The 19,921-nt window shown below is 63.3% G+C and overlaps 5 protein-coding genes across 5 annotated transcripts; 1 reads left to right on the plus strand and 4 right to left on the minus strand.

Annotated features, from left to right (window-relative positions):
* Positions 1-101: 101 nt before the first annotated feature.
* Positions 102-2,498, minus strand: RHTO_06945 (MFS transporter, SHS family, lactate transporter; the record flags this gene model as incomplete). The annotated part of the gene is made up of 11 exons (XM_016420604.1): positions 102-241; positions 312-556; positions 729-767; positions 849-878; positions 937-1,078; positions 1,135-1,245; positions 1,311-1,333; positions 1,402-1,685; positions 1,742-2,106; positions 2,161-2,295; positions 2,477-2,498. 11 exons carry the CDS (start codon positions 2,496-2,498, stop codon positions 102-104), a joined length of 1,536 nt encoding a protein of 511 aa, XP_016275005.1.
* A 714-nt stretch (positions 2,499-3,212) lies between these two features.
* RHTO_06946 (3'-5' exonuclease) lies at positions 3,213-5,870 on the minus strand (the record flags this gene model as incomplete). Its single annotated transcript, XM_016420605.1, has 7 exons — positions 3,213-3,715; positions 3,769-3,987; positions 4,045-4,113; positions 4,166-4,300; positions 4,361-4,374; positions 4,444-5,628; positions 5,683-5,870. The coding sequence occupies 7 exons, from the start codon at positions 5,868-5,870 to the stop codon at positions 3,213-3,215; spliced, it is 2,313 nt and encodes a 770-aa protein (XP_016275006.1).
* A 409-nt stretch (positions 5,871-6,279) lies between these two features.
* RHTO_06947 (NAD+ kinase) lies at positions 6,280-9,401 on the minus strand (the record flags this gene model as incomplete). Its single annotated transcript, XM_016420606.1, has 7 exons — positions 6,280-6,300; positions 6,363-7,120; positions 7,182-7,371; positions 7,429-7,953; positions 8,014-8,389; positions 8,453-8,594; positions 8,648-9,401. The coding sequence occupies 7 exons, from the start codon at positions 9,399-9,401 to the stop codon at positions 6,280-6,282; spliced, it is 2,766 nt and encodes a 921-aa protein (XP_016275007.1).
* A 1,006-nt stretch (positions 9,402-10,407) lies between these two features.
* RHTO_06948 (Ras GTPase-activating protein 1) lies at positions 10,408-15,825 on the minus strand (the record flags this gene model as incomplete). The annotated part of the gene is made up of 6 exons (XM_016420607.1): positions 10,408-12,370; positions 12,430-12,872; positions 12,933-13,982; positions 14,039-14,299; positions 14,358-15,673; positions 15,780-15,825. The coding sequence occupies 6 exons, from the start codon at positions 15,823-15,825 to the stop codon at positions 10,408-10,410; spliced, it is 5,079 nt and encodes a 1,692-aa protein (XP_016275008.1).
* Positions 15,826-16,804: 979 nt separating this feature from the next.
* RHTO_06949 (uncharacterized protein) lies at positions 16,805-19,867 on the plus strand (the record flags this gene model as incomplete). Its single annotated transcript, XM_016420608.1, has 2 exons — positions 16,805-16,993; positions 17,048-19,867. 2 exons carry the CDS (start codon positions 16,805-16,807, stop codon positions 19,865-19,867), a joined length of 3,009 nt encoding a protein of 1,002 aa, XP_016275009.1.
* Between the last annotated feature and the right edge of the window lie 54 nt (positions 19,868-19,921).

A 19,921-nucleotide genomic window follows, 5' to 3' on the forward strand; every position in this document is an offset into this window, starting at 1 on the left:
CAGTCAAGAGCGAATAGAGAGATAGGTAGCAAGACCGCAGGGAGAGACACCTTTGTAAACAAGACAAGGGGCGGAAACGACCGTCTCGAGACGGCGGGCGCTTAGTACGCCGACGAGATGTTGGACGCCTTCTCGTCGGTCATCGAAGCCGACTCGCGGTGCAGAGGCTGGCCGAGCTTGTTGTGCTCCGGCGCCTTCTCGACGTCGTGGTGCGCGTGCGGGTCCATCGCGTCCTCGTCGACTGCGTGCGCAAGGGACACGAGCATCAGCACTCGCTCAAGCGTGAGAAACGAAGGACTAGAGGGACGCACGCTCCTCAATCTCATCGCGTCCACCACCCTTCTCGAACGCCGCCTTTCCCTTCTCAAAGTGCAACCCAAGCTGCTCCCTTCCAAGCAAGCAGCACCCGATGATCCACGCCGCGACGACACCGATGAGGATCGCGCCAACTTTGCCGTACGCGGGCTTGCCGGTAGCCGTCTTGAGGTTCGCGCCGGCGGTCGCTTCGATTTGAGCGGAGGCGGAGGAGACCATGTTGCCGAGTTGGTAGGCGACACTACGAGAAGATGTGAGCGTTAGCGACAAGTACAGGGACTCAAAAAAGGGAGGTGAAAGAGGGAGAGCGGCGCGGAGAGCTGCTGGGGCGAAGGAAGGGATGGAGCGGAGGAAGCGATGCGGGATGCGTGGTGGCTGTATTCGGCGTAGGAGAACGTGGAAAGAGAACTCACCCAGGCCAGACAGCACGGAAGGCGACCGGAGAGAGCTCACTGCGAACGCGGAAAGACAGGAAAGGGCGAAGTCCTCGTCAGCCTCCGGAGTGAATGAGCATGGAACGAAGCGTTTCGTACGCCAAATACACCGGAACGACGCCCCACGCCCTGTACGTTTAGAAGCGTCAGAAGCGAAGCAGGGGACGAAAGAGAGCGAAGGACGGACCCCTGGACGCCCATCTGGACCATGAAGGCTCCCGCCGCGAGACCACCGAAGGACTTGGGGATAAGCCACAGGGGAATGAACGCGCAGGTCCACAGGCAGCAGACGATGATGGTCAGGCGGCGGCCGAGGAACTGAGAGACGTCTGCAGGAGGAGGAGGTCAGGAAAGGTGAGGGTCGGCGGAAAGTTGAGAAACGCACAGCCGGCGATCGTTCCGCCTGCAATAGCACCGCAGTTGCCGATGATAGTCGCAATGGTCGCCTGGTGAGCCGAAAGACCCTTCGAGTCCTGCATGTAGGACGGGTAGATGTCTAGGTGCGAGTTGGGAAGGTCAGCCTGCGTTCATCCTCTGCGACATGCTCAGCGCTGTATTCACCTTGCGAGCCGTGCGAGAAGAAGCTGCGAGCGAGGAGAAGCAGGCGAGCGAGTTAGCAGCAGGCGGCGGAAAGGGGAAGGCGCGAACTCACTTGAAGCCGGTCATGAGGCAGAGGGCGAAGATGCAGCGGACCCAGTGGAGCTTGAGCGCGCGGCCAGCCTCCTTGATGAATATCTTGGACTTCTCAGCCGAGCTGACGACGTTGCCGGACGCCTTCTCCGCCTCGCGACGCTTGAGGAAGTACTCGGACTCGGGCAAGCAGGCGCGGACGATAGCTGCGAATGCCGAGACGGCAGCCGCGAAGTAGAAGAGGATGCGGTAGTTGTTGTGGTGCTTGGGCACGAGGGTGAGGTTGATGACGGCGGCGAGGAGGTACTGAACGAGAAGGAGGTTAGGACGGGCTCAAATGGATGCGAAGATAGCGGACGCACCCCGACAGCGTATCCCTGCTGCAAGATGCCAGAGAACATGCCACGAGCCTCGACGGGCATGTTCTCGAGGCCGAGAGCGGCGGAGAGACCCCAGATACCGCCCATGGCAATACCGAAGAGCGAGCGGACGGCGAGGAAGGTGCCGAACGTCTTGCAGTATGCGGTTGAGAGCGACAAAGCGCCGCAGATGAGGAGGTCGAGAATCAAAGGCCAGCGGCGACCGTAACGGTCAGAGAGGAGGCCAAAGATGACGGCGCCCAGGGGACGGAAGAGGAGGGTGAGGGTGAGGGACGTCGTGATGGTCTTGAGAGGCTTGCCGAAGTAGATCGAGAGCGAATGGTTCGACAGCGAGACGGAGAAGTAGTCTGCGAAAAAGGACGTAAGCCGAAGGACGAAGCAGGAGGCGGAGGCACACGCACCAATGGCATCCACCGTCCAGGCCAGCCATCCCGAGAAGAACAGCATGTACTGCATGAAGGTGAGGGAGCGGAAGATGGCGATGACATTGGTCGACTCGCGACTCGACTTGGGAGGCGGTCGCGGAAGGTTTTCGACTGCGCGAGAGGTCTGTCAGCATCGTTCGCCACTCGTGTCTCTGCAAATCGACGTTGTCGTTGCTGGTGATCTCAAGGAGGCGACACAAGCGTGCGCGGACGTAGCGGCAGCAAAGTCCGACACCCTCGCACGACCTTCATTGTTGTGGCCGTCGTCGCTGAAAAGGATTCGTTGACGTACTGAAGGCTGAGAGGACACCCATGCTGGACAGTTAGACGTCGTCGGCGGGGTGAAGCAGGCGACGAGCAGCGGATCGTGTGCGAAGGAGAGCAAGCAGAGAGGTGTCGACGACGAGGCTGGAGCTCCTTTGCCCCCACCAGACTGCCAGAGGGCCCACCCCGGTGCTCCTGCTCTTGCTAGCCTCGATTGCGCCCCCCTCCGCCCAAAATTGGCTGCGACTCGCGAGGACGAGCAAGGGCTCCGCTTTTCCTGCCGGGCTGATTGGCTCGAATGCGCCCGCCGACGACTCCGACCGGCGCAGAAGTTTCTGCTCTGCAATCAACCCCTGCCGACGGGATCTCGTGCAAGGCGTGGCATGCGGAACGGACTCGTTCTTGCTGGTCCCGCTCGACAGCCATTTCGCAATTGTCGCCCGCCCGCAGAAGAGGTTGAGCCGCCTCCACGCAGCGCCGTGAGCACGCCGCAAAGGCCGCAACGCAGAGCGCTTCTCAGAAAGCTTGGCGACGCCGAAGCGGGCAGACTGTCGGTCGAGAAGCATCCGTCACCCTCTCCACTTGACGACAAACGGGATCGCCCTTCTATCCCGGCTGCATATCTCGTTGCAGCTCGTATCGTGGGGTCAGGCGTCCACGGAACGCCAAGGAGATACAGGGACGCGGCAGGGGATCGCGGACCGATTCCCTCGAGGTGCAAACGCCGGGAGAACTCGCGCTCACTTCGTTTTCGCTCCGCCTGTTCAGCCCGATGCCTTGCTCTGCGCCGGAGCGACCCGACGCAGCTCCGTGACGAGCGTACCGTGCTCGGCGAGGAACCTGGGCGACCAGTCTTCCTCGACGGCGAGGGCAAAGTCGCGAAGGCGAGAAACGTCGAATCCGTCCTCGACGCCCTTGGTTCGCAGCTCGGCGTACGTGCTGAGGAGAGTCCAGACGACCGAGAGAGGCTTCATGCTGCCCGTCTCGTTCATCTTGGCGTGAACGTCGTCGAACGAGAGTGTCGGGTCGCTGAAGTAGCCGAACAGCTCGAGGCGACGAGGCGAGAGAGCGGCGAGGGCGGCTTCGCGGGGAGCCGCATGTTCAGCGTCCGCGGCAGCTGCTGGCGCCTGACGAGGGACGACGTTGCGAGGTGGCGGCGAGTCGGCGAGGGACCGCAAGTCGTTGTGCGCTTCGTCCGGGGTGAGGTCGGCGAGCGAGTGGATCGCGTGCACGACCATCAGCGACGAGTAGACGTCGTTTGCAGCGTCTGTAGACCAAAGAGATCAGCACGAGCTTCATGATCTGGTTCGCTAGACGCACATTCGAGCTGCTGTTCCGAGAGGCGCTCATGCCACCTGCTGCACCTGATGTCGCTATCCTTCGGCAAGTAGCAATCGAGATACGAGCCGACGAGCTGCTGCAGGCTGACGAGGCGTCGATGCGCGATAGTCTCTGGATCGTGCCGGAGGCGGATGCTGTTGAGGTCGAGGACGCCGCGCGGGCTGTGATCAAAGTCCTTCCTGAGCTTGGTTGCATCGCCTGGAGGGTGCGAATCAGCATGGAGAGACTGCGAAAGTAAGCGAATGTGCGACTCACCGCCGATGTTCACGCCGAGCTTGATCTTCGAGTCGTCCTCGATGAACTCCTTGAGCGCGTCCGGGAAGGCTGCGCGCGCACTCGTGAGCCGAGAACAATACGAGGAGGCGGTCAGACTTACCGAAACCCTTGCGCTCCTTGCCAGAATCGCCACATATGCGAGCGACGTGCACGAGGAGGACGGTCTTACGATCGCACACCTGGACGAGGGCGGCACGACGGCTTGACGGCGGACCGTAGATGTTCCACTCGAGGTCTGTCGGAGCAGCGATCGGTCAGCAAGGGAAGGGTTTGCATCCAGCGGAAGCCGTCTCACCGAAACCGAAGGGCCTGCCATCGAAGACGGAGAATGGGTAAGCACTGCAAAGTCGAAGAGAAGGGGCGATAATGAGAACGCACCCCTCCATCGTGGACAGCACCTGTCGGACCTCGTCGGCGTTGGTCGAGTAGATGACCTTGATGTCGCGAGGCGCCCATTCGCGGAAGTTGAACGTCCTGGCCCACTTCGCTCGCGCTGCCGCATCCTTCTCCGCTGAAGCTTGATTCCTGAGAGCCGTTGCCGACAGAGGACGTCCCTTTCGCGTCGTCGCCTTCGGGTCGTTCTCCTTGTCGGCAGCGGCACTTCTGGACCGTGCGGTCGGAGGTTTGCGATGCTTCGATACCGGCTTGGCGGGAGGCGGAGGCTTGGCTGCAGCAGGCGTAAGATGCCCCGTCTCCGCTGCTGGTGCCGAGGAGACGGGTTGGCCGCCACGGAGGTGCAGGTCCTCATCGTCAAGCAGATCGTCCCAATCCATAGCAGCCTTCGAGGTTGTCGCGAAGCTGCGTACTGACGGAGGAGGGAGTGACGGAGAAGAGTTTGTCAAGTCGATAATGGCGCTGCAAGGGCGTAGGGGAGTGCGGCGGCGCGAGGCGGCCGACAGATGAGGAGTGGCAGGGCGCGGAGGAGTCGAGGCGAGGCGAGGCGACCGCGGAGGCCACGCTCCAGCGAGCGGAGCAGCGGCAGGTAGGGTGGGCGAAGAAGGTAGGCGCGAAGTCGTCGGTCGAGGTTGCGCAAGAATCTCGACCGAGTCGTCCAGGTCTGTCGCATCAAAGCCATCCGAAAAGTCGATACCTGAAACGAGGTTCTCGAGCTCGCGGCGATCCAAGGATGGCCCTGGCACCATTAGCGGAGCGGCATCGCTCGAGGACGGCAGGTCCTCCTCGAAGTCCACGCCGTTGACGAGCTCGTCAATCTCCGCTTGCGAGACCTGCGTTGCGCCTCGAGGTGATCGCATCGAGCTTGAAAGTGCGCAGACGCAGGGCGCAGGAGGCGGTAACGCGCTGACTGAGGGAGCTTGAGGGAGGTATGGCGGCATGGCTGGCTGAGGCGCTCCATGCTGGCTCGGCGAGAAGCGGGCGGTACTGTCGAAGCTGTCGTCCTTGTGAGCGCCGGATTCGACGGAAGGAGAAGGAGACGGCGGTTCGAAGCGATGCGAAACCCAAGAGGCGGAAGAACGGTCGAAGGGCGAGTTCGTTCGCGGGGAGGACGGACCTGTCGCCCTCGTAGCGATAGAGTACTCCGGAGGTCGTCGTGGGGAGGGAGTACTGCTTCGCAGAACCGTTAGGCGGAGAGTACTGCTCGAGAAGAAGGGTGCACACCTCTTCCGAGCCTGCTTCTTCGCTGGACTACCCGTCCGGCCAGCGAACGTGCCACGGCTCACTTCCGCGTCCTCATCAACTCTGCCAAAGCGAATAGGATCGCCCGGCGACCATCCTCTCACCGCCCTCTCCTCCCGCTCAGGACGCGAGGCGAAGTGAATCGGGTCGCCTGGCTGCCAGGCCTGCATGAGCTCCTCTCGCGCCGCAGTCGATGTCGAGGAAGAAACTGGCCGACGCGTCCTGGCGACGCAGATGCGGTGAGGTGTTGCGGATGCTGTGGTTGAGCGAGAGGCGAAGCGAAGCATGCGTGTCGCGCGAGCTGGACGGCGGGTGTGCGCGGCAATAGCAATACCTGACCGTATATAAGTGTACAAGCCAGCAAGGGCGCGTCGAGCGACTGGCAAAGCGACGAGCCGAGTATGGTCGCGCTCAAGGGGAGATGTCAACAGCGAAGTCGAGTGCTATCTGCTCTCTCCTGGCGCGGCAGGCATCGCTGAGAACGTATCGATATTGGCAAGTGTATCAACAGTGAAGGCGGACAATAGGCAGAAGTTGGGCGAAGTGAAGGGATTTCAGCGAGACTCGCTCGCTCGACAGCTAGTAGTCGGATTCGCTTTGCTGCGAGAGAGAGAGCTCGTGAGCACACGGGACAAGGAAGTGACTGGAGTGGGCGAACGCACCTGCGACGACTCGTCGTCCTCGTCGTGTCCAAGAACGGCAAAGGCGCGGTCCTGACTCTTCTCCTCCTCCTCGCTGCCGCCTTGCCTGTCCTGCGACCTCCTGTGCCGCTGCTCGAGAGAAGAACGTGTCCGGCTGCGCGAGCGACCTCGCGGCGGGACCGTGCGGAAGCGCTCGGTCAAGTCGTCCTGGATGTCGATGGACGACGCGTTCGACACCATGTCGGCATCGCGAGGCGACATGCTGTGCGCCTGTGAGAAGTGTGATGACGCTGGCGGCGAGGCCGACGAGACGGTGTGGATGGAGGGCACATGGGCGTGCGCAAGGTCGGACGGGCTGATCGAGGGGGACGAGGCGTTTGTCGTGTTCTCGCTGACATCGTCGATGTCGTACTCTTCGGCCGTGTCGTCGCTCTCGTCGTCCCCCTCCTCGTCCTCCTCGTCGACGGCATCCGGCTCTTCCTCCGCCCCACGGTCACCGCCTTGACACGGATCAGCCGCAAAAGTCGCATGCTTGCGCGGGCTTGCGCTCTTGGCGGCGGACGGCGACGTCGGCTGCACCTTCTGCTTCTCCGAAGCCGTGCCGGATGACGAGCGAGGCTTCTTCCGCCCTTCCTCGAGGATGACGAAGCTCTTCTGCCGTTCGCGCTCGTTCCATTTGAGGGTTCGCGCAATCGAGTGGAACCAGTCGGTCGACTGCTTGTCGGCGCAGACGGTCGGGAACGGGTACGGCGAAGCCGTGACCTTGATGTGGTCGCCCTCTGCGGTGGACGAAATTCTGGTCAGTTGCGGCTTGTCGAGGGGGGCAAGAGCATCACTCACGCTTCAGCTCAACCCGTCCTCGTCCGTCGAAGCTTGCCCAGGCCGTACTGCGCGAGTTGTACGGAACGCAGATGCGCAACTCCATGCTGTCGGGTAGAAGCATCGGGCGGAAGGACAGGGTGTGTGGGCAGATGGGCGTGATGAGGATGGCGGGAATCTCAGGGTGAACGAGAGAGCCACCTGCCGAAAGCTGCAGAGGATTCACTGGTCAGCGAGTTTCGGTGGGCAGGGAAGGACCCAGACATACGGAGTAGGCAGTCGAACCAGTCGGCGTCGACACCGTCAGACCGTCGGCCTGAACAGTCGTCATGTGGTGCTCGTCGCCGAATAGCTCGAGCTGGGAGACGTAGGGACTGGGGCCGCGGTCGACGACGAGGTCGTTCAGAACCTCGAAGCTCTCGACCGCCCGAGTCGAGAAGCACTTGATCTCCTTGTCCCGTCCGCCAGGCGCGTTCAGCGGTTTTCCGCTCTCGATGGCGTCCCAACCTTCCCGCGTCAAGCTCTTCATGAAGATCCCGCCCGTCTTGCCGCTCCGGATCGCGCGACGGCGACAGACCGACTCGTCCTCGACGGCGCGGTAGACGGTACAGGTGAACCGCATGCGCAGGTTGACACGAACACCCGTCTCGATAGCGGCATCGAGCGTCTCGCGGAAGTGGGCGTAGTCGAAGTTGGTGAGGAAGCCGAGCGAGCCAAGGGCGAAGGGGATGACCGGCGGAACGATCTGCTGGAAGAGCCACGAGGTGTACAGGACGGTGCCGTCACCGCCGAGCTGCAAGGAACGAGAGATCAGCGGAGGCGTTCTGCGCGAGCGAAGCAAGCTAGGACGCACCGTGATGACGAAGTCGAACAAGTGCGGGCTCTTCCGACACATCTCGTTCGTCCAGTACCGCAGCTGACCCTCCTCACCATCTGCACCCTTCTTCGCGGGATGGGTCGAGTCGCCCGTGACCGAGGTGATCGAATTGTTGCGCTTGAGGAGCGCCTCGCCAAGATTCGTCATCGTCAAGGGTGTCAGGGCGCCTGGTCGTGCGGGCGTCGATGCACCGTTGGCGGCGCGTAGAGGACCGGTCTCCGTTGCGAGCGAAGCGGACGAGGCTGTTCGAGAGTAGCGGCGGTTCGGTAGCGGTCGCAGGAGCTCGGGGTGTTCCCGCTCAATTCCGGCTGCGTCGAAGCGCTTGGACTTGCGCAACTGCGAGTCAACGTAGCTGGAGGAGTACGAGACGTCAGCACGAGTCTCGAAGAAAAAGCCGGCGAGGGAGGGTACTTACACAATGAGACCGCGGTCCTTTCCGTTTCGCGGCGTCTGCATCAGCCACAAGGCCAACTCGCGCGTTAACCGGGTGAGCTGGTTGTCCCGAGCCTTGGTGACGATCATGACAGACTGGATGTGCGAGACGACCCTGGCTCGTCCTGCACGACCTGGATATCAGCATCGATCCAAGCAAGCACTCGTCGAGACTTACCGAGCTGCTTGCTCATCTCACGCACGCTGACAGCCGTCTCTGCGAGCTGCCGCGTCCAGTTGTTCTTCTCATCGTCGCTGTCCTCCTCACTGCCCGACTCGGACTCGGCGGCCTGCTCCGGTACCGGCGGCGTAGACGACGCTCCGTCCTCGCCCAACCGCTTAGCTGTCGCATCCTTTGCCGACTCGCTCGGTTTCGCTCGGGGCTTCTTCCGCCCGCGAAGGTACAACTCGCCCTTGTCTCCCGAGAAGGGGCTGCCCGAGTCCCGCTTCGCGACGTTGTGGAGCGTATGGTCGAGATGCGTGTGGACGAAGCAGGGACTGGCGAGCGAGGGAGAGTAGCCGGTCGTCGCAGGCGCTGAAGCGGAAGGCGTCGTCAGGCTCGAGTGGTTGACCCGCGGCGGCGGGGTCGCAGAATGGTCGCGGTCGATCTGCTGCGACAGGTGGGATGGTCCTGCAGCCTGACCATATCCTTGACCAGCCGGACGAGGGTGCGAGGGGTGTCCAGCGGGATCGGCGGGGAATGGGAACTGGCCAAGAGTGCGGTGAGTCTGCGCGCGACCTGGGCTGACGGGTGCGGTGGATCGGGTAGGAGATGCCAAGCTCGTCGAGATGGACAGCGGCGTCTGGTGCGCCCGACTCGAGTGCATGCGGAGGTAAGGCGGGGACGATGCGCCGGAACCGCTGGGAGAGGCAGAGCGGCTCGACTCGGGTGCCAAGGGCGATCGTGGAGGTCGATAGTCGACGCTGCTCATCGTCGAATCGTTCCCAGTGCCCCGCTGAGCGTCGATTGCCGCGACAGAGGGAGGCCGGGGTGTGCTGATGCGACGGTCGTCGGCGAACGTTCCGGAGTCCTGCACGGCCGGGCGAGGCGTGTCCTGCGGCCTGGCGGTTGTTGATGTCCCTCGCAAGTCTTCTGCCGTGCCTTTGTGAGCGTGAGCGAAGCGAGTCGTGGGCGAGTCGCTGTCGTCGGTTGCAGCCTCGAAACTGATGAGAGGGAGAGCGAGAGGTGGAGGTCGTTTGTGGGCGGGTGTGCGGCTCGCTGGGCCAATCACTGAGCTCGTCGAGGAGGTGAATGGATCTGCAGAGCTGTCAGACGAGGGATCGCTGGCGGGAGCTGCGTGAGCGAAGCGAGGGAGGTCAACCCGCGGAATCGCGGAAGGAGTGAGGAGGTGGGGCACATGGCATGGCTCGTTGATAGGGAGCTCATAGGGGCCAGCCGACCTCGCAAAGGCCTTGGAGACTCACTGGAAGACTTCCCGCGGTCCCACTCTTCGGCTGCTCTCCTGCCATCACCTCGTCGTCGTCGCCGAACGAAAGTCGTCGAGTGCGAGGACTGGGGGTTCGGGAGCGCGCCGTATGCCCACGATGGACTCAATGAGGCTCGAAAGGGAGTCACCGAGCGAGAACAGCACGGAGCAAGGTGAAAACGGGAGGACAAGCGCAGGCGAACGTTGCACGAAGCGGTTTCTCCCCCTCACCAAAGCGTGTGGCTCTTTCTTCCGGCTGTATAGGACGCCTGAGGTGAGCAGAGTCTTTGGATAAGTAGAACCAGGCAGGGCGAAGCCAGCCTCAGGAACGAAGAGGTCCACCAAAAAGCCTCTCGCGAGGTCCAAGGAGGAAAACGATGCAAAGACTTGATTAGACGGCGAGTACGGCCCCGACGGTTGTCTACTGATGCACATGCACTGCCTGTATAGACGGCCAACACAGCGCCCGCGAGACCAGCTCGGCGGAACGCAACCCAAACACTTGAACCCTCTAACTCGCCCGCGATCCTTTCCTTCCCATCGCCCGACTAAGCAACCCGCCCTTCGTGCTACTCGCCCTGCTACTCCCTCCTTCGCTCTCATCACTCCGCACCACCCCGCTGATGCTGCCTGACCCGCGATCGCCCGGTCCTCCGCGACGACTGCCACTTCCTCCGAGCCCGAACGAGCTGAAGCCCGCCGTGCTCGCCCTGCGCCCGCTCAGCCCTGCTGCTCCGCCACTGCTCCCCGCGGCACCTGCTGAGACCTCTGCCGAGATGCTGACGCTGCTGCTCGACGCCGTCAAGCTGCGACCGGACAAGACGGTCAAAACGCTGTGCGCCGAGGTCTGACTCGTCTGCATACGCATGAGCGGCGCAGAGAAGCCACTGAAGGACGACTCGAAGGGCGTGCCGTCTTCGTGCGAGGTCGGCGAGAGCGAAAAGTCATCGTCGACCGCGGCCGGCGAGTCGCCGTTGACGAGTGAGAGAGCCGTCGTCGCATCCGGCTCGTAGCTTGTGGTCGTGGTCGTCTCCTGGGTGATGCGGATGCGACTCGTAGGCGCCGCAACGGGAGACGCCAGCTGACTCGAGCGCGAAGTCGAGCTGGTTCGCGTCGAGGCCGATGTAGAGAGCGGTGCCGAGGGTGTCGCGGAGGGCTTGTTCGACCGGTTCGGCGGGAACGCGCACTCGGAAGGGGCGAGGATGCTGGCTGCTGGAATCGAGCGACTAGCGTAGACCTGCGAGCCTTCGTAGGACGGTCGGCTTGGCTGGTTCGCATACCCCGACAGACTCGTGAGGGTGACGCTTGTCGGCAGGGGTGATGGCGAAGCGGCGCCTTCGCGGATGTCGTCGCTCGACGACGAGCGCAACGACGCCAGGAGCGAGAGATCTTCGGTCGAGAACGACTTCGGCGCTCCTCCTTGCAACAGACCGCTGATCCCGCCTGCGCCCGCCCCGTTGATGGTAAAAGCCCGGTGATTCCGCCGCGACATGACTGAGTCGTTCGACTCGACGCTGACGTCCCTCACATGCGTGCGAGCGAGATCGGCGCTGACCGCCTCGACGTCCTGCTCGACCGACTGGCTCGTCGGTTTGCGGATGTACAAGTCCTCAGAGCCAGTCGACTCGGCTCGCGCATTGCGATCGGTGCCAGCGAGGCCGAGGGAGCGTCGCAAGCCGGCTGTCGACACGTTTGACGAAGCGGTTGGCGGCCGGCCGGTCATGGCACGCTTCGCACGCATCTTCGGGTCCGGCGTCTTCATCCGCACGTCCGGATACTGCGCCGCAGATACGAGTCCACCACCTCGCCGCCGTGACTCGCTGTAGATGTCGAGGCAAGCATCGGCGAAGTCGACGAACTGCCGAGAACGTCCACCCCGGGACGAGGCGATGGACGGGGTCTCGCAGCGGTCATTGTAGGACGCAGTCGACTCCTCGACGATGGGCCCTTTCTCCGCTGCAAGGCGTGCGACGCGAGCAGCGAGCGCACCGAGCTCGCGTGGAAGGTCGACCAGGTGCGGCAAGAGAGGAACACCCTCCTGCACGAGGGGCGAAAGCGAGCTGCGGAGGCGATAGGGCGCGAGGTATGCGGGAGCGTTCGGCGAGGTCCATTCCTGTCGGAGGACGGCCGATGACCCAGGAGTCGAGACGTGTTCGAGAAAGTCGACCAAGGCGGCGTGGTTCTCGCGGACGAAGGCGTTCATCGGCAGCATCCAAGGCTCCTTCTGGCCGAAGGACGAGAAATTGGCGAGGCCTTGGAGAGTCTTCGCGACGAGGGTGAGAGTCCGTTGGGCCTTCGGGTCCGGCGGATTCGAAACGATGAAGAAGAGCTTCGGGTTGAGAACGGCGGGGACGAAGAAGCGCAAGAAGATGAAGGCGCTGACGCAAGTCCAGCGAGTGTTCTTCTGGTCATCGCTTTGGCCGTACTTTTCAACGACGACCGTCTGGATGTGCTTGAAAATTTGGCGCAGATCGCTGCGGTTGAGACGATGTCAGCGGCAGAACACGCTGCTCGGGAGAGAGCGAATACGCACTGCGGACACTTTTCTCGCGCATCGTAGATCGAGTTCCACAGAGTAAGCGTCCACTCGTGCAGGGCATGCGTGTTGGCGAGCAGGTCCTTGTCTTTCGTGCCGGGCTTGACCTTCATCGGGTCGATCTCGATCTCGACCTTGTCGGCGCAGATGCGGCGGATAACGTTGCCGATAGACGCGTCGAGATACTCGGCGCCGATGAGGCGAAGATACAGCTCGATCGTCTTGGTGAGAATCGTGTTCCCGCGGAACAGGATGGCGGCGGAGCGGTTATTGCGAGCATTACTGTCGATCTCGAGGTCGGCCAGGCGGAGAACCCGTGGCAGGAGAAGCGACTTGGCGGAGTAGACGCGAAGCAAGATGCGAGTGACTTCCTCGAGGTCCGCCGGGAACTCGTGCGCAATCTCGCTGGCGAGGTCGGCTTCCGGATCGTCGGTGAGCAGCTGTGGAGAAGAGCGAGTCAGCTATGCACCGAGAAGCAGGGAAGGAAGAGCGCAATGCACATTCAGGATCTCCTGGTAGTCTCTGCTCGGCAGCACGACTTCCTCGTTGATCTTGAGAGACAAACTCAATTCGCCGACTGCGTCAGAGCTCTTCGATGGGTTCGCCGGCTTGACCGCCCACCAGTCCTCGACGATCTGCTGCCGAGGCAAGTCGGGCACACGGACGGTGGCTGTGCCGATGAGCAACGGTTTTGTCGCATGCTTCGACGAGGACTGGAGGACGCGGATGCTGATGGGCGAGACGAGTGGCGGCAAGTCGGAGAAGACGAAGGTCTCATTCCAGAAAGGCGAAGTGCCTTTCCGGACGGCAGTCTGCGCAACGACTTCGCCGCCCATCTCGATCTCGCAGAACGCCTCGGACGACGATGACGAGGAGCCATCGCCGCCGGCGCCGCGTGAGTCGTGGCTTGCCCGCGAATGCAGACGCGGCATGGCCATGGACGAGACCGACCTGGCCGGCGAAGCCTCTGGTCCGAGCGAGCTGCTGTCGAAGCTGCTCGTCGTCAAGTCCGGTTCGTCCTGCGACGGGCGCTCCCACGACGCCTTCGGGCCTGGCCGGACAACCTCCGTAGCGAGTTCTCCCAGCGCCCGACCCTCATTGATCGAGACCTGCAAGCTCCTGAAGATCCGGCAACTCGACTCGAGCTCGTCTGCCTTCCCGTCCGGCTCGCTGTCGCTGCCACTGTCGGACGAGGCGGGGAAGCCGCTCGGCCCGCCTCTTCGCGCAGTCGAGGAGCGGAACGGGCGAGGGGTGGCGGCGCCAGATGAAAGGTAGAACTCGGGCTGGGCGAAGCAGTGCGCCATGACGAGCCACACTTGCGTCGCGATGATCGAGGGAAAACAGAGGTAGACCGAGTCGTCAGAGCGGGAGAGGGTGATTGAGGAGGAAGACGAAGGGAGGAAAGAGGCTCGTCGAGGAGTGCTGGGCGAGACGGCGGGACGAGCGATACTGATGCAGTTTGGTCGGCCGAAAAGCGAATGGTCGACGAGATGGACGTCGGTTCGGCGGAGAGAAGGGAGATGGACCGAATGAACGACGGTTTTGTCGCTCTGCAATCGTCGACGTTAGCGCGCGCCTAGAAGCTATTCAGGAGAAATGGACGTACATCTGCGAAAACCCGAAAGAAGCCATCGTCACGTAAGACTGCCGTAGCCCGGCGCCATCTGCCATCGCGCGAGGCAGCCGCTGGACCAGCCGGCGCCTTGTCCTTCCCCTTCTCCTTGCTCTTGTCCTTTTCCTTCAACGAGCTCGGCTTGCTGCCGCCGCTCTTCGAGTCCTCGACGTTGAAGAGGAGGGCTTCGGCGGGCGAGAGAAGGTGATGCGCTGATTCGCGCTTGTTGCTCTTGCGCTTGAGAGCGGCGGGGACCTGTTCAAGCGGAGGTCGTTAGCCAGCGCTCGACAGTGGCAGTCAGAGCGGCACGCACGTCGCGGATAAGAGGCGCCTTGCTGAACTTCCCGCTCATCGCCGCAAACCCACCAACTGATCCGCTCGCGCTAATTCCGCCCGAACTTCCCGGCTTCACCTCGCGCTGCCAGACCCAACACGTCTGGCTCCACTCCCTCGACTCTTTCTGCCTCGTTCTCCGCTCCCTGTCCCTTCCTCCCGAACCGCCCTCCAGGCCATACTCGGTGCGCGCACTCGCACTCCCCGACATCCCGCTGCCGCTGAAGCTGGCGCTCCCGCTGTGAGATTTCCCCTCGCGACCATGCGAGGACGACCAGGGCCCTGTTGCGGCGGACGAACCGACCGAGCGGATTGAGCGAGTGTCGTCTTCCTGCGGAATGGAAGGGGACGGTGCGGGGGAAGGCGCGCCGGGAAAGAGCGGGATCCCAGACTGGACGTCTCGTCGACCATCAGAGGACTGTCGCGCGCCGAATGTTGGTGCAGGTGCTGAAGCGGGCGGCTCGACAGGCGGTGAGGTTCGAGGCGGATCAGGCGTGATGGCGCGGTGGCCCGCAGCTACGGCCGACGCAGCCTCTGCATTTCGCCTCATCTCCTCCATACTTGCGCGCTCCTTTATACGCTGCGCTTCCTTCTCGATATCCTCGCGCAGCCTCGCAGCTCGCAAGTTGCTCGCTCGCAAAGCGCTGCTCCCGCCGGAGAGGACGCTGCTGTGCCCGCTTCGGATCGAGAGCGAGTCGGCGTCGGCGTCCGCCTGCGAGGAGCTCGACCCCCAGGGCCGCTCGTCCGCCAGAGCGCCGACCTCGCGAAAGAAGGTGAGGTCTTCGAGGGGCGTACGGTTGTTGACCGGCGAACGAGGGAGCAAGCGGAGGGGTGAACCGCTCCGTGCAGTGTCGGGAAGTGGAGAAGGGGTAGGTCGGGAGCGACTTCGAGGGGATGCCGGCGTCGAGCGAGAATAGGAAGCATAGTGGGCGGATGAGGAGCGGTAGACGTCGGGAGAGTGTGCGCGGTCAATGCTGCTGTTGTCGTCGTACGTTTGTGCGGAGACAGTCCGAGTACGACCCCATTCGCCCTGCGAGACGGAGGGAGTCGCATCGTCGTCGAAGTCGTGCCTCGAGCTGTAGACGTCCGACAGCGCCGACGGCGACCTGACGGTTCGCGGATCGTTCGAAGAGCCGGGAGCGGCATGCGTCGAGTTGAGCGAGTGAAGGGACCGATTTGAGGATTGATGCGAGAGGTGCGAGTGCGATGAGGCGCGCGAGGTCGTTCGTGGGGGAAAGCCGCCGCTACTGGATGGTCGGGGTCCGTCCATCTTGTCCATCATCGCCTCGAGCATGTCTGCGAGCCAGCGACGAGTTAGCCGGGACATCGTTTGCGAGGTGCACTCCCGTCTGCCGTCCAGACCTCCAAGGTGTGCAGATTCGCTTGGATCCGGGATACTCACCCAGCTCGTCCTTCGTAGGCTGCGCCCTGCTGCTGTGCGGAGCCATTCCTCCGGTGAATGAGCCGTCTGCACGCACAAGCCTTCCCTCGTCCTTCGACCTGCTGGTGCCCGCCTGACAATCCTCCAGCTGCTAGTGTAGTTCCCACAAGCCACTGCCCCGCTAATCAGGCTGCTCGTGCGGTAGCGTTGCCTCGACGGGCGATGAGGGCTGGTCGGCGGGATGTGGAGAACGAGCGGGCCGTCTCGCGCACCGGGACGAAGGCGGAGTAGCTACGCGGGTTCTGCCGCGTCACAGAACAGTCCCAGCAAGCCGATCTAGCGTACGAACAGCTGAGCGAGGTGGTGAGCGTCGTGGTCGAGGCCAACGGGGAGGTCGAGTGGGAGGGGTTCGTCCATCTCTCCTCGAGCGCTCCTTTCTATAGATGAACAGTATAGCTATTCTCCTCGGACTTGACTACTCAAGGAACCCGCGCAAACTCGCGGAAGCAGAGGACGAGACGCTTTCCTCCTCGCTCCTCTCGTGCAGCTTCTCTCTCGACCACTCGCGTTGATCACTTTGCTGTGCTACGCTGTGTTGTCATACTTGACTCAGCATGCTGCTGGGCGCTCGCTCTATGACCGCACCGCCGAGCGACGCCGCGACCCACCGTTCGCGACTCTCCTCGACGCACTCGACGCAACTCGCCTGGACACGACTCCAGCCCGCACGCCAGGACGGCTAAGCGCGCTATTGCTCAGTGCAGACGGCGTTATCGCAACCTACCAAGCGCCAGCAGCCCTCGACCCGGCAGCCACGACCCATCGTTGCTCCCCTTCCGCATCCGGCGCACCTCCTCGCACCACGCACTTCCGCATTCGAAGCAAATGCTCGGCCGAAGAAGGATCATTGACGCTCAGGACAGAGCTCGCGTGGCATCGAGGCAGATGAGCGGGGGCTACGCCAAACCCTCCTCGCTCCGCTTGCCGTCACTTTGTCCGGGTCTTGCTTTGCTACGCCTGGGCTTGATCCCGCTTCTCCTCCCACCATGCCCTTCCTGCGGGCTCTGCGCTCTTCTCCCCTCCCTCACTCGCTGAGCGACAAGCCGGCCGGTCCGCTCTCCTCGCACGACGCCGACTCCTCTGCCGCCGCCATGCTGGTCATGCCGCAGCCCGCAGACACCCTCCAGGCTGGTCCCAGGAGGCTGAAGCGCGACGACAACAAGTTGAAGAACAGGGTGCGTGCAGTGGGAGCCGCCATCAACGTCAGAACTGACCGTTCCGGACAACAGGTCTCGATGGCCTTCAAGAAGCCCTTCTCCTTGTCCAAGCCGCCGCGCTCGCCTGAACCCCATGTCGCCCCGTCGCACCATCCTCCTCCTTACTCTGCCGCCCAGCCGGCTTCTCAACCGAAGACTCGACCCTCGACCGCCCCTCCGGCTCGCCGTTCCTCAGCTGGCAGCGGAGGACGCAGCAACAAGCCAACGCACCCAGCGTCGGACGGACTCGTCGCTCGGCGCTCCCACATCGGCGCAGGCGCCGTCGGGACGTCGCCTCCTCTCCCGCCCCTTCCTGCGGCGACGCCTCGCGTGACGGACGCCCAGGCGATCCAGCTTCTCGGCGCCGACTTGAGCGCGCAGCTCAACCCTCTCCTGCCCCGGAACTCGTTCGGTCCCGACTTTCAGCAAAGCATGAACGGCTTGGGAATTGGTATCGAGCAGCAGATGCAGTCGCAGTCGAGGACGAGAACGCCTTCGCCCGTTTCGACGCCGCCTCCGCAGGTTGAGATCAAGCCGTTGCAGATCAGGCGCAGGTCGCCTTCGCCGCCAACGGGTCAGCCGCAACAGCGTCCGCTCACCATTTCGGGCGACCTCGAGAAAAGGCGGTCTTTGCTCGTCAAGGACAACGGCCAGATGACCGAGGCCAATCGTCGACTTTCGATGATGAAGCGCGGGCCGCCTATCCTGTCGTCCGCCTCCGCAAACAGCTCGACCTCGACGCTCGAGGTGTCGGCTTCGGCAGCTGCTCATGCCGTCGACTCGCTCGAGCCGAAGATCGTGACGCTTCCGCCTCGCGTACCGTCACCTCTCGCCGTACCGCCAGTTCAGGCGCTGCGAGACGACGATGCAGCTCTCAGCAGTCGCGACAGGATCGCCAAGCTGCGAGGCGGGCGTTCGAGTCTCTCCGGCGCTTCGGGTCAAACGGCGCAAGCTGCAGGCGTTGCAGCTCTTCGCGCGGTGAACAGGAAGGACGCGACCAAGAGCCACACCATTGCGGATGCGCCGGCCGGCTTCGACGTCTCGTTCGTCCAGAACGCTGCCAAGTCGACCTACACGCCTCTCAAGCCGCTTCATCTGCCGGCCGCTGCAGCGAGGTCCGCCGCGCCTCTCCACCCGGTTGTGGTCAAGTCCACTCTGCCTCCGCCGCCAGTCCCGCCTGCGCCCAAGTCGAGCAACCGATACTGCCTGCGACCGACTGTCGACGCAGCGACGCAGACACCCAAGTGTTGGGCGAACATCTCTTCGGCTTCAACGGCGAGGCCAGCGGTTCGCAACCACCGTCGCAGCTGGACTGCATCGGTTTCGACGCCGCCGCAGGCGTACTCGTCTTTCCCCGTCCCGTCACCCCTTCCGCCGCCTGTCCCGCCTCACGACACGCCGCCACAGAAGCACACCATGCCATCTCCGTCCATCTACTCGGTCGCGTCCTTCGACATTCGCCCATCTCGCAACGGCGGGACTCGCGCGAGTCGAGCCGGCCAGGCTTCGCTCTTTGGCGGGACGGAGGATCTCGACGAAGTTGTCGAGAGCGTCGAGGAGCGCTCGCCTGAAGCGCAGGCCGAGGCGACACCGGTCAATTACGACGTGCCTTACCTGTCGCCCTTGCCGGACGAGGCGTCGATGCGGGCGTTCGACTTGCTCGCCACGCCAATGCCGCTCTCCCTCCCTCAGTCGTCCCCTACTCCGCCGGCAGCATCGCGTGGAGGGCAGTCGCCTGTCGACGAGAGCACCCCGACGGTCACGCCGGTTCCGCCCGCCTCCTCCGCGTTCGTTCCGACAACCCCGCGCAGCAGCTCACCTGTTGCGGCGCACAACTTCGCCTGCACTCGCACTCGCTCTCGCACGCCCTCGCCTGTCCCTGCGCTGTCACACTCGCACTCGAGCAGCTCCGACGAGTCTGAGCCGGAAGGCGACGAGACGGCAAGCTCGTCTCTCTCGCAGCGCAGGCCTAGCGAGCCTCTCACCCCGCCGACATCTGCGACGTCCAGCACATTTCGTTCGGACGACATTGGCCGCGAGGACGACGAGGACGATCTTGACGAGGCAGCGATCGTCACCGTTCGTAAGGCGTCGCTCGTTGCGCCCCAATTGCGCAAGGCTTCGCTCGTCACGCCGCCTGGCTCGCGTCCGCAGTCTATCCTCCTCCGTACTCGACGAATCAGCTCGACTGGCTCGCTTCGCAGCATCGAGGAGGTCCCGCGCAGGCCCAGTGTGGAGAGCGCAAAAAGCCCGTCGCGCTTCCACCTCGACTTGCCTGGCCAAGGTGACGTCCCGCCCATCCCCGCTGTGCCATCGCCAATTAGGCGCGAGCTCAATGAGGCGGGCTTCCCCTTCCCTTACACGCCGTCGAAGGAGATCTCGGTGGAGTTGGGAGCGCCGCAGGGAGACGCGGTCAAGACTGAGGCGCCTCTGTCGACCGAGGACGTGCTCGCCATGCCTGTCATCATTCCTCCTACACCTCTCGACGCCCCTCTCCCTCCGCCTCGACCCAGCTCGCCCTTTTCCGCCCTTCTCGCTCTCGACACCGTTCGTCCCGCCTCCGCACCGCCCGAGGAATCGCCTTCTCTCCCGCTCCGTCGACAGAGCGAGTCGGACAAGCCAATCTTGCGCTCGCGGACGCCCGGAGCGACGATGAGCAGGGAGGAGCGTGCGGCGAAGGGACGGAGCTACTTCCTCGTGCAGGCGCTGATGGGCGAGACTCAGCCCGAGGGAATGGTGAGGGACTGGGCTAAGGATGAAGACGACGACAGTGATGACTGTGCAAGCATCTTCGGCGGTCGGGCGGAGGTCAGCGACGGGGAGATGAGCGACATGGAGGACGAGGTGAACTAGACATCTGTATCCGACGACCCTCATGTAGCCTCATAGTCTGTTCATCGGCATGGA

This window comes from Rhodotorula toruloides (genome assembly GCF_000320785.1).
Source record: "Rhodotorula toruloides NP11 unplaced genomic scaffold Scaffold5, whole genome shotgun sequence".
NCBI classification, from domain to species: domain Eukaryota; kingdom Fungi; phylum Basidiomycota; class Microbotryomycetes; order Sporidiobolales; family Sporidiobolaceae; genus Rhodotorula; species Rhodotorula toruloides.